The sequence below is a fragment of the Gossypium hirsutum genome, chromosome A11 (assembly GCF_007990345.1).
Source record: "Gossypium hirsutum isolate 1008001.06 chromosome A11, Gossypium_hirsutum_v2.1, whole genome shotgun sequence".
Taxonomy (NCBI): domain Eukaryota; kingdom Viridiplantae; phylum Streptophyta; class Magnoliopsida; order Malvales; family Malvaceae; genus Gossypium; species Gossypium hirsutum.
The window spans coordinates 48,048,278-48,069,115 of record NC_053434.1 but is presented as its reverse complement, the minus strand read 5'-3'; the positions used below and the strand labels follow the sequence as shown (position 1 = coordinate 48,069,115).

General features: G+C 33.0%; 1 protein-coding gene across 2 annotated transcripts; it reads left to right on the top strand.

Moving 5' to 3' along the window:
* Nucleotides 1-402: 402 nt before the first annotated feature.
* LOC107897323 (probable LRR receptor-like serine/threonine-protein kinase At5g10290) lies at nucleotides 403-8,401 on the top strand. 2 transcript variants are annotated; one of them, XM_016822756.2, is made up of 12 exons: nucleotides 403-993; nucleotides 2,117-2,259; nucleotides 3,032-3,164; nucleotides 3,292-3,363; nucleotides 4,601-4,744; nucleotides 4,852-4,923; nucleotides 5,115-5,180; nucleotides 5,377-5,447; nucleotides 5,560-5,700; nucleotides 6,128-6,469; nucleotides 6,794-7,188; nucleotides 7,894-8,401. In XM_016822756.2, exons 2-12 carry the CDS (start codon nucleotides 2,193-2,195, stop codon nucleotides 8,206-8,208), a joined length of 1,818 nt encoding a protein of 605 aa, XP_016678245.1. In that variant the 5' UTR covers nucleotides 403-993; nucleotides 2,117-2,192; the 3' UTR covers nucleotides 8,209-8,401. The 2 variants fall into 2 exon arrangements, with proteins under 2 accessions (XP_016678245.1, XP_016678253.1); XM_016822764.2 differs by having other exon boundaries at nucleotides 410-870.
* The last annotated feature ends 12,437 nt before the right edge of the window (nucleotides 8,402-20,838 follow it).

Below are 20,838 nucleotides of genomic sequence, written 5' to 3'. Positions count from 1 at the left end.
TAATAACTTTTTTGTGGAATTAGAATGGTAAATAATTATCAGTTTCATTATTTGATGAAAATTGAAAAATGTGAAAAAAGTTAAACAATAAATTTATTTTTATTTTAAATCGAAGAGACATTCTTTCTCTTGGTCTGACGAAAACAGAAGTAAAAAATATTTTTATTTATTAAAAAGAGCCTGTTTATCATTATCCATTAATTATTCAACAGTAATTTTTTCTTTCTCTTTAAATTTTTAATTGATCATCCATACAATGCACAGACTCTTATTAAAATTTTTAATCATTATAATATTTTCAAAATAAATGAGATATTAATTTTCAGTCGAATTTAAATTATTCTTAAAAAAATGAATACCACCAATAAATCATATTATGTTTTAAAATGGATGAATTTTTTTTTATTCCTCTCAAAAGTGATATGCATTCATTTTAAGGATTTTAAAATATTGAGTAGGCAAAATGATAATCTGGCGGCGGTTCCAACCCTGTTTTTAGGCAATCTAAGCATGGGCTGTTTCAAGTTTGCTGTCATCTGTTTTATTAATAAATGATGTCGTTTTTCCAACATGGTTGAAGCAGCAGACATGGTTGAAGCAGCAGTAACCATGTAGCTGCACATTGTATTTCACTCCTTCGTAGTCAATTCAAAGTCACCTTGAGAGGAAAGAGAAAGAGTAATTATTGCAGAGTTTCTTTTTGGAAGTCTGTATATCCCACCCAAAGTAAAAAATCAATAGAATAATAAGGCTTAAAGGGAAGAAGAACACTGAGAGGAGATTGGAGAAGAGCAAAGAGCAAAAAGACAAATCTTGTCATTCTCTTTAAAGAATAACTCAAAACAAATACACTATCTTTCCTTTCACTAAGTAAGTTGATTCCTTTTAATTCACGAGAATCAAAGTTTGATTCTTTGACTTTCAAATCTCATCATCTATAAGAAATGGAAGTACCCATCTTTTTATCTTTTCCAATCTGATTCCTTTCTTAAGGTAAGTTATATTCTTCCTATGTCCTACCCAAGGTGTAGTTTTTTTTTTCGAGATTCTAAGATTTGGGTTTTGTTTACTGACTGACTTCTTATTGCTTTCCTGTCTGGATTTTTGGTTAAATTATTATTGTTATTATTATTTTTCTGATGTTGGGTTTTGAAACTTGTAACTCTATTGTTGAATTCCTCTATTCATTTTCTTTCAGTTATGTGAAGAAATTGGCTGTGCTTTGACTGCTTTCTTAACCATTTGTTTATTATTTTTTATTGTTTGAATTGGAATTGTCCTGGGGTAGTTCTGCATTTATTTGTAAAACCAGGTTTAGATGAATTTACAGTTTTATTGACATTATGTTCTATTTCACCATTCTTGAAATTATGTGAAGATTCTTTCTAATTTTCTCCTCGGCTGTCTCTAGAGTCTAGCCTAATATTGATTTTTCCTTTTCATGCATTTTGAATCAAATAAAAGAATTTTAGCATGCAAGAAAAAGACACTTTACTTGCTTGCGAGAGTAATTTTTCATGGTCTTTTGGGAACCTACACATTGGGTTATTAACCTGTTCATGTCTAGTTCTGTGTGAATCATTTTATCCTCACTTGTTTCCTGTTGGATTCTTTTTAGTTTCATACCCTCCATACTACCAAAAAGGAAGTGCTCTGTGAGACAAAGTCAAAAGTTCTAAGATATTTTTTTCATTATAAAGTTTTTGTTCACCAAACCTAGAACTTAATAAAAATGATGGTTGTGAAATTTTATAAAAAATGTTACTGAAATGTTGGTAATGAACCAAAAAGAAGAGAATTGCCTGCCATGCTGAAAATTCTTGATGAGAGTCAAGAGAACAAGAGGTGGCTGTTGTCCTTAAACGAAATTGTTAGTCTTGGAGTTTTTTCTTTTGCTTTCTGTCTTTAGAATATTGATATTATTTCCTATGATGCTCTGATTCATGTGTGACTGGGAATGAGCATGCTAGTATTTGCTTGTACTTATTCTGAAACCTGTTTTCAGATGTAGGATAATGTGTTCGATTTGGGCACTTTAGGAAAGTCAAGGTTTGAAGAAACAGCTGAATGGATTTGCTAATTGTGTTATGTGCCTTGTATTTACAATGTTTTGCAGAGATGGAAGTCATTTGTATGCTCGTAAAAGATTTTGTATTTCGTTGCGTTGATCATTGGGGTTGACGTTGCTGAAGATGGAATTTCTTCTTGGAATTCTTATATTCACTTACTTGCTCTCTTTTGTATCAGCTGATTTACAAGGTACATAGTTATTTTTGTTTCACATTTTTTCATCAAACATTTAGTCCTGAAGTTTCCAAAGTAAATTATTTTGAGGATTTCACTTAGTGTGTTAAATTTGATCATAGACATTGCCCAAAATATGCATTTGTGCGCATGTGTGTCCACTCAAGTCATGATCTAATTAAAATTTTCTTAACAATAAATAATTTGGAGTTTTTATGATCTAGTTAATTTTCTCATAACACTATATACCTTGGAGTTTTGAGTCTTTATTCATGCTAAAGTATTTAGATATGAAGGGAAGATACTATTCAGACAATTAGCTCAAACGGAACACAATAAGATCCCTGAATCATTTCTTCTTGCTCAATGAGACCTACATCCGTATTGTCCATCAACTGTTATCAGTCAGATTTGACTAATTGAGGCCTCTAGACTTGGCTGCTTATATATGTTTTTGATCAAACTATTTGACACTTTATTTCCTTGACTGAAATATGGCTGGGTTGAGTTTGAGATTTCTTGCGGAACTTGGGCTGATTTTTGTCTAAATAATGGTGATGATAGTTGATAAGATCATGTGGTGCATAACCTGGCTTCTATATAGAGGCATATGGAGGTCCATGTATGAGTGCATGTTTGTGTGGTATACTGAGATGAGATTCCTTTATAACCATATTTAATTTCATTCTTCTATGGATTTTAGGTACTAACCCTTTAGGTTTGGGTTTGCCGGAGGGGTTATTTGTTTGCTTAACTGGATTATAAATATCCAAATCATCTGTTTCAGGAGATGCTTTATTTACATTGAGGAGTTCGCTCCAAGCTTCACCCACTCAATTGGCAGATTGGAATCAAGATCAAGTTAACCCTTGCACTTGGTCATATGTTATGTGTGATTCTAGTTATAATGTTATTTCTGTGTAAGTAATCAGTGTACTTTATTTTTTTCCCGACTATGAAACATAATACATGATTTAGTTGTTCAAAGAGTATTATTTAGTTTTTCTACTTCTTACATTTGTACTTATATTGTCATTGTGCTTTCAGGACATTGCCATCCATGAACTTTTCTGGCACCTTGTCTCCTAAAATAGGAGTTCTGAGTACTCTTTCATCACTGTACGTATGGAGTTCTTCAGTCAAGCAGTAGATTTCAATAATATATGTTCTTCATGTGTAGAATTTTACCAAGGCTATTTTTCATGATTTCTAAATAATGGATGCGTGTTATCTTAGCTAATAGTGATAAAAAATCATTTCTATTATGACAATCTTTTATCTGCTTTAGGGTTAAACTAGATTCATTCTGTCGTTTAATTTGTTAGTTCTGTGGATTCCTTGAGTAGAGGCATCAAAAGGCAGCTCTAGAAAGCAGGATAGTTATTAGGAAAAATAAAAGGAAAATTCTGAGATGTTTCTGCCAAATTCCACATTCAAATCCCTTAATTGCTAAGGCTACATCAATAAGAAGCTGAAGTTAACGTAAAAGGCCCTTATTACTAATTTCTTAGGGTTGAGAACAAAAAATCCTTGTTAACAGTATGTGAACCTTACTTATAATCATGATTACGTCATGTTCCATACTCCTTATTGATTTATTTTGTACAGCATTATATGATCTATGTTCTTTTGTTACGTTCTTTTGTTACGGGGCTGAAAGTTCTCATTCCCTGGTGAAATAATTTGGATATTTTTATAAAATGAAAATTCTTAGAACAGTAAATAGCTTAATGAAACTTAAAAATGAACATTGGTATCAAGTGGAAGGGACAGGTTTCCACCTATGATTTCCGATTCCATAGGAGACCATTTACGGCCTTACCGTGCAGACTTTGCTGCTGAAGCTACTGATGCAATGCAACATTTCTGTATTGCGAGCACCCGCTTATTTGCCAAAGATCTTCAGTTTATCATCTGATGTGAGATTAATGCATCTTGCCATCTTCTTTTGAGTATTTTGGCATGAATTTCTCCCTACCCAATCTTGTGTCGGTCTCATCAGGTGCTTCATATCCTGTCTACAAGTGTTCGGTGTCAAGTCACAATTGGTCCATTTTACCTGGCCCATTTGCCGAGGCACTCAGCATGGAGTTGAACAGTCAAGGATTGGCTTTGATGCAAGCTGCGTGTATATTGTTTTGTATCTTTGTATTATTAGAAAATCCATGTAGTAAAATGTTAGGATCATATATTATCACTAATTAAAGCATAGACTGAAATTACAAGTTCCTGTTATTTCCAATTTCATATTTGGTCAACATTGTTGAATTGATTACTCAAATGTATGATCCATTATAGCCTTGGGGTGAATCTTTTGTGTTAATATATTTGTGTTGTGTGCGTGTTTATCATGCAGCACTTTGAAAGGATGTGGTATAACTGGTGAGATACCAAAAGAGTTGGGGAACTTGTCTAGCTTGACCAACTTGGATTTGGAAAATAATCGTTTAAGTGGAGAAATACCCTCTTCCCTTGGTAATCTTAAAAATCTTCAATTCCTGTAAGTAATACAATTTCTATTATATTTAAGGGTTTTATTTGCATATATATATTTTCCATTATATTGCATTTATTCATTTGAAGGCATTCTTTCTTTTGCTCAAGCAGGATACTGAGTAAGAACAATCTTAGTGGGACTGTCCCTGGATCAATTTCAGATCTTCCAAAGTTGATCAATCTGTAAGTATCGGGTCACAAATGGTAACTGAACATGTTGGAAAGTAGCATTTAATTGAATAAACCTTTTGTTTCAAGTGAATCAGTTCATGAGTTTCCAGTTTTTAAAGTTTTAGACTTGAACAAATATGAGGAATTAATTCTCTTTATACTTTTTAAAGTTACTGATGGCATGGTTGAACTTGTTTCTGCAGTCGACTTGATTCAAATGATCTTAGTGGTCAAGTTCCTGAGCATTTGTTCCGCATTGCAATTTACAAGTACGGCTAACTTTGATTAGTTTGTTTCATTTCTTATTTTAATAAAAAAGAGTTACAAATATTGTTAATGATTCAGTCATTTTATTTCTGTATATTTATCTCCTTTTTCCCTATCTTCAACAGTATGTGTGCACACACCAGTCACAAATATTTATCTCAATGAACTTAAGATGACATAACTTTGTTTTTATTTCAGTTTTACAGGAAACAAGTTAAATTGTGGTAAAAATTTTTCTCACAGTTGTGTGTCAAGCGGAAATGGTTCAGGTAGTTGGATTAATTATTTTGACTGAATTACATTGTTTTACGATGTTCAATGGTTTCAAAGCCACCGTATTTATTCACACCATAATTTGACCTGCTATCTCTTTGATTCCAGGTTCTTCGCGGAATCCAAAGGTTGGAATTATTATTGGAATTGTTGTGGGATTTATAATTCTGCTTTGTGGTAGCTTGCTGTTTTTCCTGTTCAGATGTAGGCATAAACGCTACAAGGACGAAGTGTTTGTAGATGTTGCAGGTTACCACTACCTTTAATACTTCTGAATGAAAACTGGTGGCTGATGGTTTTTTGTCTATTTTAAATTTTCTCTCTTCACATTTTGTATTTCTTTTTAAGTCTTGTCTCTGTTCTGGGTGATCAAACAGTTTCTTCGTCCATAGGGTGATTTATACTCCAGCTCAAGGTTTTGTTAATCTACCTCAGGTTTTAGGCCAGTGAAATTATATGAAAGGATTAATCTTAGATCAGTATGTGGACATGACAGTCTGAGCTATTTACTTGGCTGAATTTCATGTTTTCATTCAGATGTTCATCTATCAGAACTGATCAAGTTTGCTGTTCTAGGAAAGCTATATATGTGCTTATGAATAACTTTTCATCTTTTGGCATTGTACATTATATGCTTATAGTTTTGTTCTGAAACTCCTTAAACCTGCATGATCAGGTGAAGTTGACCGAAGAATTGCTTTTGGTCAATTGAAAAGGTTTGCTTGGAGGGAATTGCAGTTGGCTACTGATAACTTCAGTGAAAAGAATATCCTTGGACAGGGAGGTTTCGGAAAGGTTTATAAAGGTGTGCTTTCTGATAACACAAAAGTTGCAGTTAAGAGATTAACTGATTTTGAAAGTCCGGGAGGAGATGCAGCTTTTCAACGTGAAGTTGAGATGATAAGCGTAGCTGTTCACAGGAATCTCTTACGGTTGATTGGCTTTTGCACAACACCGACAGAACGCCTTTTGGTTTATCCATTTATGCAGAATTTAAGTGTGGCCTATCGTCTTCGAGGTACTCTGTGAGAATTTTATTTGGCATGACTTCTATTACTTATTTAAATTCTTGATATTGAGTTTCTAAACGCAGTGTATCTTTCTTAAAACAAACCTTTCACTAAATGTATGAGATACCTTTTCTTTTGGCCACAAAGTAATGAGCTTCTAATGTGAATTTTTAGTATGAACCCTTGATGGCATATGTAAATCTCACGGACATGTTTTTGTCATTTTCGAAAATTTCTACAATCATTGAGCTATTTTTATTTAATTTCTTTTTAAAGCATTTGGTTATAGGGGCCTTCGTATAACGTACGACTATTATCTGGAACTGCTGCAGAACTCAAACCTGGTGAACCTGTTTTAGCTTGGCCTACAAGAAAAAGAATAGCACTAGGTGCAGCACGTGGGCTGGAATACCTTCACGAACATTGCAATCCTAAGATCATTCATCGGGATGTGAAGGCAGCTAATGTTTTATTGGATGAAGACTTTGAAGCAGTTGTTGGTGACTTTGGACTTGCGAAGTTAGTCGATGTAAGGCGGACAAATGTTACAACTCAAGTTCGTGGGACAATGGGCCACATAGCACCAGAGTACTTGTCCACCGGAAAGTCATCAGAAAGGACAGATGTTTTTGGTTACGGGATTATGCTTCTAGAGCTTGTAACAGGTCAACGTGCAATTGATTTTTCACGCTTGGAAGACGAAGATGATGTTTTGCTGCTTGATCATGTAAGATAAACCCAATTTATTACTATCTTGGATTTTGCACAGGTGTCTTTCTCCTATTTCTTTACGTGCTTGATTTGGTACACTTTTTCAAGGGTAAGTCTAAACAAACATAATGTAAAATATTGCAGCCATCTGACCCTTTCAGTTGTGAATGTCAGTTTTTCGTAATTGACTCTCATTAGAATGCTTCTAGTGTTTATTTGGAGTTGCAGATGCCTTAGTTAACCATATCATCATGTATATCTTATGAGGATGCAACTTTAGCTTGGTTTTTACATTAGTTAATTAATTCTCATCCGTGCCTAATTCCATCAAAGCTGATTTAGCATTACATTTTGGTATGGACATGTATTCACAAAAGGATGTTGAGGTTGGTGGTTCAATTCTAATTAGTGTTAAACTGTATGGGAGGTCTCGTTTTTTTGTTGCGATGGAATTTAATTAGTTTTGTTGCACTTTTCAAATGTCTACTGAATCCTAGTCATAATCTATATTAATCGAGTAATGTAGGACAATGGTATGTATTTGCTTGCCATATCTACTTCCTGTTACATTGGTCTGAAATAATGAAGGAGAATCTTTATGCTACTTTTGAAAATTGTGCGATTGATATGTGGAGTGCTTACTGTTTCTTATGTTGTATCATTCAAGTCTAACATCTTTTTTGGTTTTGTTCACTGGATTCCATACTCATTTATCATGAAGGTCAAGAAGCTGGAAAGGGAGAAAATGCTCGATGCTATTGTTGATCGTAATCTTAATAAAAATTACATCATGCAAGAGGTAGAGGCAATGATCCAAGTTGCACTGCTTTGTACCCAATCTTCACCAGAGGACCGTCCGGCAATGTCGGAGGTAGTGAGGATGTTGGAAGGAGAGGGGCTGGCAGAGAGGTGGGAAGAATGGCAGCACGTTGAAGTCATGCGTAGGCAAGAGTACGAAAGAATGCAAAGGAGGTTCGAATGGGGAGAAGATTCCATGTATAACCAGGACGCAGTTGAGTTATCAGGCGGAAGATGAGGTACAGAGTTGCATTTTGCTTGTTAAAAACCATGTAACATCCGAGTTTGTATTAGTAGGTGTTGCTAAATTAATGTTTCATTTGGTGTGGAAAACTATAATTTGAACAGTTATAGGAAAATCCTGTAAAAGAAAAGGGGCAAAAATTGGCATCATGTTTTTATATCAGATCCTTTGTATTTGTTTATCATAACTCCTGTTTCCAACATGTTTTATTCAAACTTTTTTGCATGTCTTCATGGCTGAACAAAAGGGCATGCTCTTATATTTCCGCATGATGCATAAGAATATTGAAAATATTTCACAATTTTACCAATCTTTCAAAGCCAACTTGAATTTTGTGCAACATATATGGCTTTTTGGAAATGGAGTATTGTTAATTTTTAACCAAATTAGTAATGTTAGAATCGACCCGATTAAGCAACAAGTAAAAAAAAATAGCGGAATAAGTTGAGAAATTTAACACAAATTTAACGTGGAAAAACCCCTTTAAAGATAATTTTATTATAATGGCAAAAGAACAAAGAGTACAAAAGATGGAGATAAAAACTAAACCTCGAAAACCCGAAAACAAAGAACCCTCAAAACGTAAACACAAAATTCTCTAAATGTGTTATGAGTTCTAATATTTAAGGGGTGTTTTTTCTAAGGTTGTAAAAGAGACTATTTATAGGCTAAATTCATAGGTTAAATAATAATAATATAATCTAAACTAACCAGTATTTGATTGAAACAAATAAACAGAATTTAACTAGAAGATTATTTCTCAAATTTGACTGAAATAGGAGTCATACTTAACAAGTAAAAACCTCAAGAGGGTAACTATAGTGAAGTAAAATTAGAAAATTTAAGAATTTCTTTTAGGGATTAAAATGAAATATTATAAAGCCATTTAAGATTTACATTATAATAATTTATTTATGTCGATTTCATCACATCCGTATATTTCTATTATGTTTATATAATTTTTTGTCTATATTAATATTTTTTTTATTTAAAGTATCATGAATTTTATGTATTACACATTAATAATTTATTCTATGTATATTTTTGCATGTTTGTGCATGCATGTCATGCATTTCTTGCTTATCATGATTTGCGTATTTACAGTGATTTAATTTAAAGAATAATTTGTACTTTGACTGTCATGTTTATATTGAGCATCACTTCATCCTATATTTTGTATAATTTATTGTAGAGACTCTGTTTAAAGGGCAAAAATGAATATATTGTATTCACATTTTATTGTGTATAAATTGTTATGATCTAATTTATTTTTTGTGCTTAATTTTATGTAAAATTTGATACATTTGGGTATCTATATTGCGTTGATGTTATTTTTGTGTTATTTTATATTTTAATTATTTTCACTATTTTTTATCATATCTTAATTTATTGTATATTTTGTATTATTGTTATTTAATTTTAACTCTAAGTTCATTTACTTGAGAATTGAATCATTACATTATATATACTTTATGGATTATATTATATTATATATTAATATAAAATTGTTATTCAAAACATCATTCTAATTTTTAGAAGCGTAGCAAGGGACATGATTAACTCAAACTGTGATTCAAATTAAAAGCAAAGGTTAATAAAGAGTTTCTCAAATCGAATAACATTTTTAAATTGGGATTTTAACTCAACTTAAAAAGTTAAAATTTTAGCTTTTAACTTTTGCAAAAGTGTTTTTTTTGGTTGAAATTATCCTAATTAAAGAAGTCTAACATGCTTTTACTTTATAAATCTTGTCTAAAATGAACATTTCATCCTTAGCCAAATGGTACGTTAGAGGGTGTTAAAGGCCACTTTTCCAGTGCTTCTAAGGCAACATTGCAGTAATTCCAACTTGCACTCTCAATCCAATGGTGCTGCAAGACACATCTTAAGGAGGCAAGTGAATTGGCTATTTGGAAGGGTTACCTAAAGTAATATTTGGCCCAGTAGCCTTACTCAGGGGTAGGTTTTATGATAGAGAAGCAGGGCCCTCTACAAATCAAAGAAATGATAGGGAAAGGGGTAAGTAGCCTGTGCAAGGAGTGATAGACATATTGGTTGAAAGCAACACTAAGTGGGCCACTTAAAACTCTAAACAAAAGGCACATTTGAGAAACATTATGTGTAACAGCCCCTTTTTGGTCAAATCGGAATAGTAGTTTTAAGACCACAAATCTAAAGTCAAAATATTTATTTTATTATTATTTTAATGTTTATAGCATGATTGAGTGATTTTGTGAAAATCTCATTCAGAAATTTTATCATTTGAATGTTTAATTTGATAAAAAAAAGCCTAAATCGCGTAAAGAGTAAAATTTGAGTTCTAATAGCTAAAGGTGTCTAATAGCTATCGAACCTTAAAGTTAAGGTTCTTATGTGGTAATTAGACCATTTTAATAGTAAGAGGACATTAATGGACATGAAATGGATGAAATAAATGTTTTATCATTAAGGTTAGTTTGGTAATTCATGAAATAAAGGTTAATTAGTAAAACAAAAACAAAATTTGGTTCATTCATCTTTCTTATTGTCGAAAATAGAAGAAGGAAATATTCATGAAAGATTTTTAGGGTTCGGTCACTTGGAAGCTTAATTGGTGAGTAAATTTTGTCTTATTTTTAATTATTTCTATGTTTTTGAGATCGTTGCAACTAGTACTAGCTAGCCCAGGGACTAATTTGTAAAATTGTTAAAGATTTTGAATGATTCCATTGATATATAAGCATGTCTTGTAACACTCCTAACCCGTATCCGTTGTCGGAATAAGGTTATGAGGTATTACTTGACTGAACAAAATTTCTATAAGGTCAAAGATACTTACTAGACATAAATAATCAACAATGTAAACATGTCTCATTGATTTTTCCATAAGAGCTCTTATAAATTTCCAAAATGACTCACTATCAAAACATAACCGAATATCTAATAACAAATTAACTACTGTCAAGTTATAACTAAAACATTTCACCACATTAGTTCAATTATAAGGCTTCTCTAAACAAAATGAGCAAGCCATCTTCGCATGGCTATAATGTATACAAAGTCGAAATATCATTCTACCTATAGTCTATCCTATACATGCCTTAAACCATGATGATATACAATCTTCTCAACTCACATAATGACTCGATAGTGTGATGATATCTCCAGCCCTTTCAACTTGAGCTAAAGTATAAACCTATAAGAAATGGAAAAGAGAACACGGAGTAAGCTTCAATGCTTAGTAAGTTTTAAGCAATGCAAACAATTAATTTACTTATAGATCGATTATTCAAATTTTCAAGAAATCATTCCTAGATAATTGCCATTTTGGCCAAGTATCCATGAACATAATGCATATTTAGCAAATTCACCTCACTTGAATCTGAACTCAATTAAAACCAAATATTGAAATCACAAATAAGATCATAAGAACTCGAAAAGCATCTCATTAACAAGTTTTAACCATGTTTGCAACAAAATCACAAATTCACTACAAGCTGTCTTCCTGAGTAACAGTCACTAAATTATTTATAACTAGAGCTAAGAAATTCAAAATCAAGTTCCGTTAATTTTCCCTGAAAATAGACTCATATATATTCCATCCATAAAATTTTCAGAATTTTTGGTTTGACCAATCAATACCAGATTTTTATTTAAGTTTCCCCTGTTTCACTGTTTGACTATTCTGACCACTCTTCATTACGAATCAAATTTCTCATTATAAAAAATTCGAAATATGTTATTGTTTATTTCATTTGAAACTAGACTCATTAAGGAGTCTAAGAATATAAATTTTATCTTATAACCACTTTTGTATTATTTATAATGATTTTCTGAAAATAGAATAGGGGACCTCGAAGTCATTTTGACTCTATTCCACGCCACTTCAAATATCTCATTATTGGCAATTCTTTTGCTTACACGGTTTCTTCTATAAGAAATTAGACTCATTAAGATTTCATTACATAATTTATTAAGCCTCTAACTCAACTCCTACAATTTATGGTGATTTTCCGAAATCACGTTACTGCTGCTGTCCCAAGCAGATTTATTACCCATTCTTTGCATTCATATTATTTAACATGTATATCACCAAATCAATCTCATATAACCTTTCACCATAAGCGAATACACACATACACATATGAGATTTTCACATATACTTCTCATTTCGCATTCATGATTCAATTCCGATCAATCTAACATATAAAAGTATATAATACATACCTGACCAACTTAATGTATTGAACATATTCAATGGTAGTTTACTACGAACATTCGAAATCATAATCTTACTCCAATCATCGGCATTAAGTCTGCTAGGTTTAGAACCCAAATCCAATCACCACCACAAAGCATGCGGGACTTTAAGCCCGGATATAATACCCGCACAAGGCCTGCGGGACTTTAGCCCGGATATAACATCAGCACGAATGCCTTTGGGACTTAGCCCGGATATAACACCAGCACAAATGCCTTCGGGAATTAGCCCGAATATATATCTCACACAAGGCCTGCGGGTCTTAGCCCGGTTAAAATCCTCAATTATCGTTCATATATATATATTAGCATTTCATTTACCTTACTAGAACACAAGCACAACATGCTTATCAATAATTTCACTTTCGGCTCAATAGTCACATACAAAGAACCCGATTTCGTTTCACTATCCAACATGATTTCTATAACCATTCGGATACAAGTCATATGTACAAATTACTCATCTCACTACTTAATTCAAGTAGATACATTAGGTCACAATTTATATATTATGCTTATATATCATGATTTTATCAAATCATAAGCTAAGTTCCATTACTCAAAGACTTACCTCGGAAAATTTTGAATAGTTGTGAATAGGCTATTCGACTGCTTTCTCCTTTCCCTTATCGGATCTAGCTCCTCTTTGCTCTTGAGCTTAATTTAAACCAATAAATTTGTTTAATCATTTCGAACATCAAAGGCAATTTAAAGCACTTAACCCTTATACTCAATAATGAAACCAAACTGTATACCTAATTATTTTAACACATCACCTCCAATGCATATATTGACTAACATATACCCAATCCACATGCCAAGTTACCATGAATAAAAATTACATATATATATACACTACTAGTAATCTAATTATCTACTCGATCATATAGGGTAACTTCAATGCATCATAGTTATACAATTTGCCATACACATACGCATATTTGACAAACTGAAACTACTCTTACATATTATCCATTATAATCATTTCAATATATATATAACATAGCTGAACATTCCTTAATATAAATGCATATAGTGATACTTTAGTAAAATATAATAACCATCTCCATAAGTATATTTTTACTCATGCAAAGACCGTACCTAAATCAACCATAGGTAGCACCCAAATCACCAACATTTTAACTCACCAACTACTTAAACTTAACATTTCATACACTTATATCTAATGTCATAAGAAATGCCGAATGCCTAATTTAACCAAACTTAAAGATTTAACCTTCATCACTTTAATTATCCACAACCTATTTTTCAAGACTTCAAATACAAAGAAATGAACACTTATGCCGAATTAGCTAACACTTATAATCCATAGCCGAATGTCATTAAACCTAAGCCACCATAATAATTTTACCTATCACCTCATACTTTATTATCAAAATGAATTAATTATACTTATAAAGATAATATCAAGCCGAAACCTATGCATAACATTACTTATATTATTCAAAATTATACCTTAAAAATCATATACATAGCCGAACCTTTTGATAATTAAACCTCTAATTATTTATTTCAATCACCCAAACGACATTTGCTCCCATTTAACATTTATATACCAAACGATTGTTCAAGACAAACAAAATCTCATCTCCTCCCTTGACAACCACAACCGAAAGCTCAAACCAACATCTAAATTTCAAAGTTTTCAAATGGGCTAAATATGAAACTAGTTAATTAACTTAAACTAAGCTTAAAATTTCAAAAACTAACATAATTTACTAACCTTCTTCAAGCTTCAAGTGACCGAATGTTTTTGCCCCATTTCTTTCTTTCAATTCGGCCAAGAAGACAAAGACAAAGCTTTGTTTTCTTCACCCAAATTTTCACTTATTTCTTTATTCATTAATATTATAAAAATTATGAAACCATTTAGTTGCCTTAAAACTAATAAATAATACATATACATTGTCATAAACATCAACATGGCCGGCCACTATAAACTAAAAGGGACATTTGACATGCAAGTCCAAACTCTTTAAAACATGCATTAATAAACCACTTATAAATTTATCTATCACATTTCAAAATTTTCTCACATAAGTCCTATTTAATAATTTCACATACAATTAACAAAATTACAGTATGAAACTTTCACACATGCACGTTCACATATAATAAGCATCGAATATGACGGTTAATTATTTTTACAACTCGGTTTTGTGGTCCTGAAACCACTTTCCGACTAGGGTCAAATTAGGGTTGTCACATGTCTTTTGAATCTTATTGATAGATTATGAATGTTTGTTAATAGATATATAAGTTTTATTAAGTGATTTTTAGTGAAAATGCAAAATAGGGATTGAATTAAGAAATGTGTAAAGTTAGTGGTTAAAATGTGAAATAAATGAAAAATATGGGCTTCTAAGGGCATATTAGTAATTTTTTTAGCATGGGTATATTTTAAATTTCACTAATTTGTGATTTTATTAAATAAGGACTAAATTGTAAAAAATGTGAAATATGTGGGGCAAAAGTGTAAATGTGTTTTAAAGTGTGTTTTGGATTAACTTGAATGAATATATGATTGAATAAGTCAATTTTGAATATATTTAGATCAAGAAAAGCAAAATACGGACTTGGATCGGGGAAAAGATAAAGTTATCAACTAATCGACTTATTTCGTAGTTTACACGTCCGAGGTAAGTTCGTATGTTATAATTTCATCTCAAATGTATTTTTATGTGCTTTGATATAGTATGAATTGTGGTTATGTTATTACGAACAAGTTTAGAAATGATTCGACAAAGATTCGATGGTTAGAATTCTGGTTGAACCTTAGGAATAGTTTAGGATGCAAGTGACATGTTATTAGGTATAATTGAATTGGCTTTGGGCCACAATATTGTCACACCCCAAAATTGTCCTAGACGTTATGGCCGAATCTGGTGATGCCACATTAAAGTGTTTTTTGCAAAGACAGAAAACCCTTTTATACATTTACCTTTGTTTGTAATATCCCGAATAGGGCCTAATCAGAATAGAGGTTTTGTGACCACAAATCTGAGATAGAAATAATTATTTTATAATTATTTTGATGTTTATGATATGATTGCATGATTGTGTGAAAATTTCGTGATGAAATCCTATGCCTAAAGTGCTTAAATTGAAATTAGGGACTAAATCGAATATTTTGCAAAACTTGCATTCTAGGAGTTTTTAGTATGAAATTGTTTTGGAATATTAATGAGGAGGTCTTAAATAGAAATTTGACCAATTTCTAAGTCTATGGACAAAAATTGGACATGGATGGAATTTTTGGAAAGTTTAGTAGTAAGGGCATTTTGGTCATTTAGTTATTAAAATGAATTAAAAACAAAATTAAAAGCCAATTTTTTTCCACCTTCTTCATTAGGCCGAAATTTCAAGGGTTCTCCATAGTTAGGGTTTGTTTCAAGCTTCCAAGCTCCATAGTAAGTGATTCCAAGCCCCGTTTTTAATGTTCTTTACGTTTTTAGAATCCCGATAGCTCGATTAAGCTTATGCTAGCAATAATTCAACCTAGTGTTCATATTTGGAAAAATACCCATAGGTTAAATTTGTGTATTTTGGTGTTTTATGATAGAATATGAGGTTTTAAATTATGTTAGACAACTTGTACTACTCGATTTTAAGCGAAAACGAGTAAAAGGGCTTAATCGGTAAAAATACCTAATAGTCATAAGTACATGTTAGAGTGTGAATTTGATGTTTCCATAGAAGGGAAAAATGGTCAGCATGTTATAAAACATAAGAATAAGGGATGAAGTTTAATTCTCGAGCCTAGGGGAAAAAGTGTAATTATGCAAAAGTTTAGGGGCAAAAATGTAATTTTGCCAAAGTTCGTATTAAATGCTGTTTTGATAAATCTATGTATTAAATAAGATTAATTTGGCATTATAGATCAAGAGAAACGAGATTCAAGTCGTGATCGAGGGAAAAACAAAGTTTACAAAGAATAGGCTCGATTGCTAATAATTTTGTACCGAGGTAAGTTCATGTGTAAATGTAGTAACATAATTGTCATTTTAAGCAATTTAATGTTGTTTATATGATATGATGCTGATTATTATCATGAAATATTATGCTTTGTGGTTATTGTTGAATAATATGTAATTATGTGAATATGAGTATGAACTATCACCGAGTATCGGTTCCGATATTCCGTGGAAGATGGCAAAGATGTGAGATCGAGGAAAAAGCCCGTTTGAACCTTGGGAATAGATTAGAATACAAGTGACATGTCATTAGGATGGTTGAGTTTCGAACTCGTTGAGTTGAGTCCAAGTTCGTGAGATGTAACTAGGCATCCGAGCTCGTTGAGTTGAGTCCGAGTTCACTTATGGATGCGAACGCCTGAGCTCATTGAGTCGAGTTCGAGTTCACTTATGGACGGGTTACATGGTAGCTTGGCTACATAAGTTCCGCAGGCTATTGAGTTTGTCTAGCTGCAGGTATGGCTCTTATGTTCATGAGATCCGCGTATTCGAATTATATTCCGATGTGTTCAACGGGTGAATCTTAAGTGAATAAGAAGAAGGCCTAAAACGAAGGTGACATGTTGGTAAGTGAGGTAAATGAGAAAATTTGATAGGTATGTGCTTAAACCCTCGGTTTGAAAACTTGGTATGATGAAATCGTAGAAAGATATTAAATGTAAATGAAACATGAATGTCTTGGTGTTGTTTATGCAAATGATGTTTTATGTGAGATTGTGTGATTATGTTACTTGCTATTTGCATGTGAACTTACTAAGCATTTGTGCTTACTCCTTCCTTTTCTTTCATTGTAGTTTTGACAAGCCGACTTGAGAATCGGGATAGGTCGAAGACTCGTTCACACTATCCGAAGGCTTAAATTGGTAAAATGGCTTGTGTATTTTGAATGTGGCATGTATAGCAAAACACTCACTTTGTGTAATTGATCTTATGATATGGCTATGGTTTGGTAAGAAAAAGGTTTGTAAATGATTAGCCATTGGAATGGCCAATCTAAGTCATATTTGATGTTATGTATGTTTAAAATGCTATTTAGTCCATGAAAATCCTTAGTAAAGTGAAATTTACCATAAAACAGAATCTGACAGTAGCAGTGATGTAAATTTGAAAAATCACTAAAAATAGTAGAAATGGAATTAAATGATGAGAAGTTATGAAATTGAAGCTTAATTATTCTATTTTCATATGGATTGAACAAAACAGGTATATAAATTATATTTTATGAGATATTTGAATTTTTGTGAAACAGGGCCAGAGTGATTTCTAGATCCCCTGTTTTGACTTTAAAAATTTATCATAAATTGTAAAAAAATAATTAGAAGTCATGCTTTATATGTACAGATTTCTTATTGAGTCTAATTTTAAAAGAAACAAACTTCATAGTCATTTAAATTCTGTACAGATATCTGATTCGTAATATACAGAGGTCAGAGCAGTCAAACCCTAAAATAGGGGAGACTTTAACCAATAAACTGTACTAATTGGCTTGACAAAAAATTCTAGAAAACAATTAGTAAATAGATATATGAGTCTAGTTTCAGGAAAAATTTACGGAATTGGATTTTGAGTTTCGGAAATCGAGATATGAATTTTTAAGTGACTGTGATGCAGATTGCTAGCTTGACTGGAAATTTTAAAAATAAATTGTTTGAGCTGTTTAAGTAATGAATTAAGCCTGTTAACACCTCGTGTTTGACTCTGGTGACGGTCTCGGGTATAGGACGTTACATTGTTACTGGTTTTTAATGATGAATTTAAAGCCCGTGTTTACCATGTTAAAACGTCTTTAATTTTTAAAACGTTGTCTTTTGTAGAAGCTTATGAAATGTGTTGCGTAAATGTAGTGTCTTTGAAAAACAATTATCTTTTTGAAAACTCGTCATTTTCCTACAACTAGTAGTTTATATCAAAGCAAGTAAAAACCAAAAATTAAAAGTTAAAACTTTAAAGAGGCCCTATTACATAAAAATACCCAAATTTAAACTACTAATAAATTAAAAATCCAACATAGAGGCATGAACGGATGTGTGGCCACCTTCGAGTCCCCCGCAGCACCAATCCGCTTAAGGATTACCTATGCAGACAGGAAAAAGGATGAGTTTATGAAACTCAGTGTGTAATCCCTTAATAAACAAACAATCAGCCATATAATAGGGAAATATAGTCTAGGCCTAAGCCTGTTTCAGTAACAGTCCAGTATTAGTTATGGCCTTAGCCCATTAAAGTATCAGTATCACTGTGGGCCTTAGCCCATTTTAGTAACAGTAACAGAAATGCAATCAGAAATCCTACCCATCCATCCTCTACACTCAATTGCATCCAGTCCCAAACTCCATGTGGGGATAAAATCATCTTACTCATTCCTACACTCCAAAATATAGCACTAGTTGCGGCACTAAACAGTATTTGCAGTAGAACTGCTGGTACAGTACACTTCCTCCAAACATAATAAACTGACCCCCATGCAATATGTCATCTCATAATATCATACACGTATGAAAAAATGTCATGCTCAATTACAGTCATACATATCATAGGGGCATATTAGTGATTTTACCTCATTGGGGTATACCAGTCATTTAATCAAATTAGGGTCAGGTACACTTCCCGACCCAACAGCAGGTCCACAGTCGTCTCGAGCAACCAGTGTAACCTTAACAATCAAACAGTGAGAATGGGCCCAAGGCCCATAATACAGGCCCATGTGGCCCACAAAGCCCAGAAATGGCCTTGGCTGTGTGAATTACACAGCCTGACTCAATAATCTCTACATGTCCGTGTGGTTTGCCCATGTGGGGCCCATGAGCCCGTGGGGCCCACATGGCCCATTTCGGCCTAACGTGGCCCAAAATGACCTAAGTCCATGAAATCACTCACAGTGGCCTCTACGATCAAATGCCCACGTTTATGCGTTTGGATTACCACACGAACGAGGCACACTCGTGTAGCATTAACGGTCACTTATTTCGGCTTTAGCTGATTTACGATTAAGAGCAGTGTTTTACACACTTGTTTGCGAAAGAGTACAAAAATCCACAAACACCCAAACCTGGATTCAATCACGACACTCCGTTAGTTCTTTAATTCACTAGGGTTAAACAACCTCTTATTAATACTTAATCCTAAAATGGTAACTGCTACTTGCCTTGAATGAAAGAATGTAGTTTAGTCCACTTAATCCGCTGGCCGATATTGACTTCAAGATCCTTGGTAAAAATCTGCATTGCAGCCTAATCTTGTTAACTATTACCATAAACGTAACTAACTTGAACCAAGTGAGCAACTTACCAAAACGTAGAACTGAGAATGGTAAATAGAAGTAATCGACCTACAAAAGCACACCCTAAAACCTAGGCATGAGATGGAACAATCACACCGCTGTCAGTAATTGACAGAGCAAATAAGATGTTAAAAAGAAAGCTATTTCGACAGAGTGATAAGAAAGGGAAATAGAATAACTATGAACCCCAAAATAGAGATGGCGGCAGCAGTAAGGTTCGGCTACAAGAGAATTCGATTAGCAATGTAAGAGTGAAACTTGAAGAAAGCCGAAATGTACAAAGGGAGAAGAAACAAGGGTATTCGGCAAAGGGTTATGGACGGAAGAAAAGAGTGTTCGGTCCAAGAGAGAGACGATTTGAGAGAGGAAATGGAAGAAGAAAAATTAGAATAGTGGACAAAAAGAAATGAGAAGATACCATAAAAGCATATCCAGTCACAAAAGGGAAAATGCTAAAATGAAAAGCAGAAAGAAGGACAGCAGAAACCAAATTTCGGCACCAAAGGTAAAAAGAGCAAAACGCAAAAAGGGAATGAGCATCCAAAACCAAAAATTTTGAGAGAATGGCTAACTCAGCCAAAATTACTGTGCACCTACTATCCAATTTTGGCACAACTCTACCACACTTCAATCCCACTTTTTCCTCCCTTAATCCCTCCTAAAATCTCTCATCAATTTACTCCAAAAAAATCCCTATTCAACTCCCCACATTTCCTCCTAAATTTCGGCTACACACACTCTACTCCTCTCAAACACTCCAGCAAAATGAAATGCTCCTTTTTCATCACCAAGCCTCGAACCTCAGATCCCAAGGAACACTTCACACGCCACTTACCACTAGACTCGTAATCCTTTTTTTTGTCATATTTTATCCATTTTTATTTAAAAGCTTACTGACTAGAGACAAGGGTTTTATTCAATTAAAAAAAATTATCTAAAGCCAAGGTTTGAACCCAGGACTTCTCACACTTCTCAGGACACGTAACCACTAAAGCAAGCAATCATTTATGCAACACAACATACAAATTTAATCACTTAAGATTTGGAGCATTATAAATATAAGACTTTGGGTGCGAGAGATACTGATTTGGCTTTAGGCCATGCATATCG

Excerpts from the sequence above, each read along its gene's own strand:
- LOC107897323 (XM_016822756.2), top strand. The coding sequence starts at position 2,193 with ATGGAATTTCTTCTTGGAATTCTTATATTCACTTACTTGCTCTCTTTT. Across the intron at positions 2,260-3,031 it reads TGTATCAGCTGATTTACAAG|GAGATGCTTTATTTACATTG; the intron begins GTACATAGTTAT and ends CATCTGTTTCAG. Across the intron at positions 5,181-5,376 it reads TTCCGCATTGCAATTTACAA|TTTTACAGGAAACAAGTTAA; the intron begins GTACGGCTAACT and ends TTTTTATTTCAG.